Source organism: Meles meles, chromosome 3, assembly GCF_922984935.1.
Source record: "Meles meles chromosome 3, mMelMel3.1 paternal haplotype, whole genome shotgun sequence".
NCBI classification, from domain to species: domain Eukaryota; kingdom Metazoa; phylum Chordata; class Mammalia; order Carnivora; family Mustelidae; genus Meles; species Meles meles.
In genome coordinates, this window is record NC_060068.1 from 28,635,014 (window position 1) to 28,643,881 (window position 8,868).

At 38.2% G+C, this 8,868-nt stretch overlaps 1 protein-coding gene across 1 annotated transcript; it reads left to right on the forward strand.

Annotated features, from left to right (window-relative positions):
• Window positions 1–4,817: 4,817 nt before the first annotated feature.
• Window positions 4,818–5,762, forward strand: LOC123939186 (olfactory receptor 15-like). Its single transcript, XM_046001126.1, has one exon. It carries the CDS (start codon window positions 4,818–4,820, stop codon window positions 5,760–5,762), a length of 945 nt encoding a protein of 314 aa, XP_045857082.1.
• Window positions 5,763–8,868: the final 3,106 nt, after the last annotated feature.

The window sequence follows — 8,868 nt, forward strand, 5'->3', positions numbered from 1 at the left end:
TAAAACAGCCTACTAAAAACAGTTAATGTGGACTCTGAGAAACAAACTGAAGGTTTTGGAGAGGAGGAAGGTTGGGGATTGGGTGAGCCTGGTGGTGGGTATTATGGAGGGAATGTATTGCATGAAGCACTGAGTGTGGTGCATAAACAATGAATTTTGGAACATTGAAAAAAATAAAATAAAATTTAAAAACAAACAAAAAAAACAGTTAATGTGTTATCTCAGTTCATTTACTGAAAACACAGAAAGTGTGTTTTTCATTTTCTATATCTCTGTGACATTTTGGGAGTGATAGCTAATTACCTTCAAAGATAGATCCCCAGGACCTTCTGGGAATCCCAGTCCCTTCTGAGCTGCTAATAATTTTTCCCTAAATGGCAAAAGTGGTCATACTTTTCCTGACTATCCACACAATGCCATATATTTAACTGAATGAGGGAGCCTAAGATAAGATCTGAAGGCAGAAAGGTCCACAGGTCACTCATCACTAAGTTATGTTTGCCCAACTCTGCCACTGATCTGGTTTCCAACCAGGTAATGCCATATTTTAATTTATTTAAAATCAATTAATTAACATATAGTGTATTATTAGTTTGAGAGGTAAATTTAGTGATTCATCAGTTACATATAACACCCAGTGCTCTTTACATCAGGAGCCTCCCTTAATACCCATCACCCAGTTATCCCATCCATCCCACCAACCTCCCCTTCAGCAACCTCAGCTTGTTTTCTGTAATTAAGAGGTAATGCAGTAATGTCATTTTTTAAGATGGAATACTTATAATATAAAGAAATAGAAGGTCAGAGTTGCGTAAATTCAGAAGGCACAATATTTCCCTGGATGTGAAGGGAACCTATGCTAATTTCTGTGGAACTTTGTGGAAAATTTGTATTTTAAGATATGCATATTATAATTATGTGCTATTCATCATTAATGATTATATGCTGTATATTTATTTATAATTTGTATGTCAAAACATACAGGAGTCATTCTGTCTCTGATTGTGTCGTCATAGAAATTTTACTACACAATATTTCATTTATCATACTGAAAGGGTGAGTTTCTTAAAATTCTTCATATTGAAAAGAAAAAAGAATTAAGAAGTGGATTGTTTATGGGTGCCTGGGTGGTTCAGTCATTAAGCATCTGCCTTTGGCTCAGGTAATGATCTCAGAGTCTTGTGATCTTGCCCTGTGCTGGGCTGGCTCCCTACTCAGCAGGAAGACTGCTTCTTCTCATACTCCCTCTGCTTGTGCTCCCTTTTGCTCTCTCTCTGTCTGTTGGATAAATAAATGAAATCTTTAAAAACAACAAGTGGATTGTTTAGAAAATTTTTTATAATTTCTATCACTAAGGCAAACTATTGCAATGTTGTATTAAAAAGTGATTTTCTTGATTATGTACATGTTTGCATGTACATAATTATGCTATTTAGAAAAATACAGTTAGATACAGTGTGACTCTTTTCCATATCTGCCTTTATATACTATATCAATCAATCAATGTTATTAATCAATATGTATAGAAAACAAGAAACAAAATATGTGTAGTAAATATTAATGGGAAGATGAGAGGTGCCTTAGTTTCTTTTCTGTTTCATAAACATTTTAAGTGATATTATACTGTTTTAAAAATCCATTTAAAGAGTGAGCAAAGTATTTTTTATAAACATAAGTAAAAGTAAGTTTATCAGAAAATAATATATAACACCATCAATCTGAATTTGTTTTCCTTGCATGAAGAAAAACCAAACCGATGATCATTTCAAAACCAATTGAACTACATGAACATTTTGTCCAAATTCCACAGTGTAATACAGTTTGCATCTTAGGTGATGATAAATTGGTAAAACAGAGAAAAAGAGATGATGCAGTCTTATGGAACAAAATATGCATTTTGTATTTAATTCAGAGAACTTTGCAGAGAAAAAAATGAGATAAGTTTAGGGTATGATCATGGGAACTTAGAATACAGAAGTTGAGTTTAACTGCCAAACCTGACTACTTGCAGCATACAGGTTCTAGCCTTTCCCCATGCATGCAGGAGTTCTTGGAACTAACATAATTCTTCAGTACCAGGCTATTTGCTCTCCTTATCCCCTAGAAAGAAATGATCTTCCTTTGGTTCTTGAATCTTCCATTGGTATCCTCACTTATAATACCCTAACTTCCCCCTTGTTTATGGTGGTTATGATCAGAAGTAGTTGAATACTTATAATTTGCTCATTTCTTTTTTTAAAAAGATTTTATTTACTTATTTGACAGAAAAAGATCACAAGTAGGCAGAGAGGTAGGCAGAGAGAGAGGAGGAAGCAGGCACCCCACTGAGCAGAGAGCCCGATGCGGGGCTCCATCCCGGGACCCTGAGATCATGACCTGAGCTGAAGGCAGAGACTTTAACCCACTGAGCCACCCAGGCGCCCCATAATTTGCTCATTTCTTTACTTCATGTCTCACATTCATGGAACTGTAAGTTTGATAAGAGCAAGGATTTCATTTCGTTGTTCACAGTACATTCCCTAATTATCATTCAGTGTGTGGCCCATGACAGGAATTCAGTAATACCCGTGAAATTGCTATTTAATAGAATCTGTCGGGAACCTGGGTGGCTCAGTGGGTTAAAGCCTCTGCCTTCGGCTCAGGTCATGATCCCAGGGTCCTGGGATTGAGCCCCGCATGGAGCTCTCTGCTCAGCAGGGAGCCTGCTTCCCTTCCTCTCTCTCTGGCTGCCTCTCTGCCTACCTATGATCTCTGTCAAATAAATAAATAAAGTCTTAAAAAAAAGAATCTGTCACCAAAAAAGGAAGAAAAATAGAATCTGTCTCCCAGTGTTTCAATTTTTGCATTGTTTGCTCATTTACAAATTTAAATTTTTACAGTATAAAAACTCAGTTTCTTTCACCAAACAACATTTTTTGTATCTTATCAGTATTACATTGTTGAGATTTCTTCTGAACTACTCTTCAGTTTCTTAAAGAGATAAAATTAATACTCGAAAAAATTTCCCTAAGTCCTGTTTTGCACGTTAGTATTCTTTAACTAATGGCAATGGACCATCTTTCTCTCCTGCCCATGAAGCAGAACTTTAAAATAATCATAGTTAGTAAATTTGTCATTTTGATTATTTATATCTTTTAGTTTTGATTTTTGGAAATTTATTTATTATTCCCTACCAATTATTGAAGAAAACCAATGAGGGATGCTTATGGGGTGATAATTATATAGAAATTATAATGCTTTCTGGATACCTGGGTGGCTCAGTCAGCTAAGTTTCTGTCTTCAGCTCAGGTCATGATCCCAAGGTCCTGGATTGAACCCCACATCAGGATCCCTTCTTGGTGAGGAGCCTGCTTCTCCTCTCCCTCCCCCTGTGCCACTCACCCTACTTATGCTTCCTTTGCTCTCTCTCCTTCTGTCAAATAAATAGCTAAAATCTTTTTAAAAATCTCACTGTTTTCTCTTTTCCTAGTTTGTAAGGTTAAGTGTTTTTAGTTCAAAGGTAAAGGTACTATTGTAACATTATCCCCATTAATCTGGATCCAAATTCTCTGAGAGAAGAATTAGAGATAATAAATAGAGATATCGATTTATGTATTTATTTAGATAAATAGAGATATAATAATAATAATATAATCATTTCTAAGGTAAGAATAGTGTCTCAGAAATTTAAACTTGTTTACTTAAAGTAATTAAAGTTAACTTAGTTAAGGTTAAATGACCTTTGTTTCATTTAAAAACTAGTATGTTTTCTATCTCAGGGTTAGGGTTGTTCTTCAGACACTCAAAAGTTTATTTATGCCCAGTCTCACTATTTAGGGTCTATATTTAGAGCCCAGGGGCTTTGTTCCTTGGATAATCTCCATTTTTCATGATCTTAATAACATCACCAAACAATGTAAATTAAAACTATGCAAAAGACACTACATATGTAGCTAAAAGGGAATGTTAATTGCATAAAGGTATTCATTGGGAATGCTGCTATTAAATTCCAGAGAGAAATCCCCAAGGTAATATTGATTTGGGGACATCAAGTGTGATAGTCAAGAAAGAATTCTTGAGATGTTTTATGGTGCAAAAATTGACAGGACCTGTGGGCGGAAAGAGCTGCACTTATGACTGTGAGGAGTGACTAGTCATATATTTTTAAATTTGTGGAAGGAGTGGGGGTAGAGCATAAGTTTCTAAGATTTCTGTATGCTGAAGTTAGAGTCTATAGGATCTTGGAGATGTGGTTATTGTTAAGATAAGTTTGCTTTTAATCTCTAATGAAACATCAACATTAAGGCAGCCATGCATTCCTTGAAATTTCACACTCTGCGGGCCTCAGGTATTTATCAGTGGGCTCTAACTTGTAAGGAGATTTAATTTTAGCTACATTTATCTTATTTTTGTTTTCCTCACCAGGATCTTTTTTTTAAAGATTATATTTATTTATTTGAGAGACAGACAGTGAGAGAGAGCATGAGAGGGGAGAAAGTCAGAGGGAGAAGCAGACTCTCCAAGGAGCAGGGAGCCCGATGTGGGACTCGATCCCAGGACTCTGGGATCATGACCTGAGCTGAAGGCAGTCGCTTAACCAACTGAGCCACCCAGGCACCCTCCTCATCAGGATCTTATTAATACCACTTTTGTATAAAAAACACAAACTTATGGAAGAGAGATTGTATACAACTGCTCGGATATAAGGAAAAACATCCAAATGTTCCATGTCCTAAGACCCCCTGGAAAACTGGTAATGGCTGCAGCCTTTCTGTGAAATTCATTCACAAAATCTTACTTATAATTATGTCCAAGCACCAATGTCAAAAGCACTCGCAATGAGAAACAACAGTTTCCAAGTAGGCTTTATCCTTCTTGGCTTCACTAAATGGCCCCATCTGGAAATAATTCTCTTCTGGATAGTGATCATTTTGTATGCCATGATCATCCTCTCCAAGTCAGCCATTATCTTGCTCTCTTGTGTGGACATTCATCTCTACACTCCCATGTATTTCATTCTTAGCAAACTTTCCTTCTTGGATTGCTGCTTCACTACAACTGCTGTGCCTCAGATGTTGTCTAATTTGTGGGGGCCAGACAAGAGCATCACCTACACAGGCTGTGTCATTCAACTATCTGTGTTTCTCTGCCTTGGGACAACAGAAGGTGTTATGTTGGTGAGATGGCCTTTGACCACTATGTTGCTATTTGCCAGCCTCTGCGCTATATCCATCATCATGAATCATCAGTTCTGTTGGAAACTTGTGCTAATAGCCTGGCTGTCTGGACTGATGGAATCTGTAACCCAATCTCCCATCACATTCCAGCTTCCTTTTTGCACCCACCACCACCTGGATGATTTTCTGTGTGAAGTTCCTGCCTTCATATGCCTAGCATGTGGAGATACCTCAGCCATTAAGTGGCAAATGACCATCTCTGCTGACCTTTTCACCATTGTGCCAGTGGTATTGATCCTGACTTCTTATGGCTATACAGCTCAAGCCTTGGGGAAACTCCAGTCAGAAGAGGGAAGGAAAAAAGCCATTGCCACCTGTTCTTCCCACCTTATTGTGGTCTTCATGTTTTATGGGACAGTGGCCATGGTTTATGGAGATCCTAAGAACCACTTTGCTTCAAATTATGGCAAGATCTTCACTTTCTTCTACACTTTGGTCACACCACTGTTGAATCCTCTCATCTATACTCTAAGGAACAAAGAAGTAAAAGATGCTCTGCAAAGACTGCTAAAGAAAATGAGGCACAAATGGATAATGTCCTTTTGAATCAAAAAAAGGTGTTGAAATCATGATATTCTTATACGCTCCATTAGAGAGTCACTGAATTATCATTTTACAAAACAGTAGTTTTCGTTTAAAGGCAGTAATTTGTAACTTACTCTTTATTTCTATGGTTTTACATAACATATTGTTTTAAAAATTCTCTACAGGGCGCCTGGGTGGCTCAGTGGGTTAAGCCACTGCCTTTGGCTCAGGTCATGATCTCAGTGTCCTGGGATCGAGTCCCGCATCAGGCTCTCTGCTCAGCAGGGAGCCTGCTTCCCTCTCTCTCTCTGCCTGCCTCTCTATCTACCTGTGATCTCTCTCTGTCAAATAAATAAATAAAATCTTAAAAAAAAATTCTGTACAGACATAATGACAGTTTTGACACATAGTAAGTATCCAGAATATTTGTCAGGGGGAAATGTTATTTTCAGAGTTAACTTTTGAAGAATATTTATGATTTCTTTTGTCCTTGTTTTTGTTTTTATTTTCTCCTTTGTTCTTATTTATTATGTTCAATTAGTCGACATATAATAAATCATTAGTTTGTTTTTTTTTAAGATTTTATTTATTTATTTGACAGACAGAGATCACAAGTAGGCAGAGAGGCAGGCAGAGAGAGAGAGGAGGAAGCAGGCTGTCCACAGAGCAGAGAGCCCGATGCAGGGCTCCATCCCAGAACCCTGGGATCATGATCTGAGCCAAAGGCAGAGGCTTTAACCCACTGAGCCACCCAGGCGCCCCTAAATCATTAGTTTTTGATGTAGTGTTCAACAATTCTTTAGTTGCATACAACACCTAGTGCCCATCACAACACACTTCCTTCTTAATACCCGTCACCCTGTTATGCAACCTCCAACCCTCCTCCCTTCTGTAACTCTCAGTTTGTTTCCAGGAGTCCAGAGTCCTTCATGGTTTGTCTCCCTCTCTTATTTCTTCCCATTCACTTTTCCCTCCCTTCCCCTGTGGTCCTCTGCACTATTCTTTCAGTTCCACATGTGAATGAAGCAATATGATAATTGTCTTTCTCTGTTTGACTTATTTCACTTAGCGTAATCCCCTCCAGTTCCATCCATGTTGATGCAAATGGCGGGTATTCATCCTTTCTGATAGCTGAGTAATATTATATTGAATAGGGTAGCTCTATTTTTTATTAACATATAATGTATTATTTCATTCATGATTACAGGTCGGTGACTCATCAGTCTTACACAATTCACAACACTCACCATAGCGCATACTCTCCCCAAAGTCCATCACCTGGTCACCCCATCACTACCACCTCCCTCCCCTCCAGCAAACCTCAGTTTTTTTTTTCCTGAGATTAAGAGTCTCTTATGGTTTGTATCCCTCTCTGGTTTCATCTTGTTCCATTTCCCCCTCCCTTACCCTATGATCCTCTGTCTTGTTTCTCAAATTCCTCATATCGGTGAGGTGCTATGATAATTGTCTTTCTCTGATTGACTTATTTCACTCAACATAATAGTCCCTAGGTCCATCCACATTGTTGCAAATGCCAAGATTTTGTTTTTTGATGGCTGCATAATATTGCTTGTATGTATATGCCACATCTTCTTTATCCATTCATCTGTCTAGATTCTTTCCAGAGTTTGGCTATTGTGGACATTGCTGCTATAAACATTGGGGTACATGTGGTCCTTCAGATCACTACATCTATGTATTTAGGGTAAATACCCAGTGGTGCAATTGCTGGGTCATAGGGGAGCCCTATTTTTAATCCTTTGAGGGACCTCCATACTGTTTTCCAGAATGGCTGCACCAAATTGCATTCCCACTAAGAGTGGAAATGGCTTCCCCTTTCTCCACATCTGTGCCAAAATTTGTTGTTTCCTATCTTGCCAGGGGAATATTGAAAAAGAAAACCAAAGATCTTGGCATCACAATGCCTGACTTCAAGTTATATTACAAAGCTGTGATCATCAAGACAGCATAGTATTGGCACAAAAACAGAAACATAAATCAATGGAACAGACTATAACGCCCAGAAATGGACCCTCAACTCCATCATCAACTAATCTTCAACAAATCAGGAACAAATACCCATTGAAAAAAAATACAGTCTCTTCAGTAAGTGGTTCTCGGAAAATTGGACAGCCACATGCAGAAGAATGAAGCTGGACCACTTTATTACACAATACACAAAGATAAACTCAAAATGGATCAAAGACCTTAATGTGATTCAGGAATCCATCAAAATCCTAGTGGAGAAATTAGGCAGTGACCTCCTTGACATTGGCCCCAGTGACTTCTTTCAAGACATGCCCCTAAAGATAGGGGAAACAAAAGCTAAAAGGAGCTCTAGGGACTTCATTAAGATAAAAATCTTCTCACAGCAAGGGAAAGAGTCAACAAAACTAAAAGGCAACTTTCAGGGTCGCCTGGGTGGCTCAGTGGGTTAAAGCCTCTGCCTTCGGCTCTGGTCATGATCTCAGGGTCCTGGGATCAAGCCCCACACTGGGCTCTCTGCTCAGCAGGGAGCCTGCTTCTCCCTCTCTCTGCCTCTCTGCCTACTTGTGATCTCTGTCAAATAAATAAATAAATAAATCTAAAAAAAATAAAAGGCAACTTTCAGAATGAGAGAAGATATTTACAAATGTCATATCAGTCAAGGGGCTGATATGCCTGATCTATAAAGAACTTCTCAAACTCAACACCCAAAAAACAAATATTCCAGTAAAAAAATGGGCAGAAGACATGAACGGACACTTCTCCAAAGAAGACATACAAATGGCTAACAGATGCATAAAAAGATGTTCAACATCACTAGTTATCAGGGAAATGCAAATCAAAACAATGAGATACAACATTACCTCAGTTAGAATGGCTAAAATTAACCAGACAAGAAACAACAAATGTTGGTGAGGATGTGGAGAAAGGGTAACCCTCTTCAACTATTGGTGAGAATGCAGGCTGGTGCAGCCACTCTGGAAAACAGTATAGAGGTTCCTCAAGATGTTAAAAATAGAGCTACCCTATAACTGAGCAATTGAACTACTAGGTATTTACTCCCAAGATACAGATGTATTGGAAAGAAGGGGCATATGCATCCCAATGTTTACATCAGCAGTTTCTACAATAGTGAAACCAT

Bases quoted from the DNA above. Each gene is read 5' to 3' on its own strand.
- LOC123939186 (XM_046001126.1), top strand. From the start codon at position 4,818: ATGAGAAACAACAGTTTCCAAGTAGGCTTTATCCTTCTTGGCTTCACT.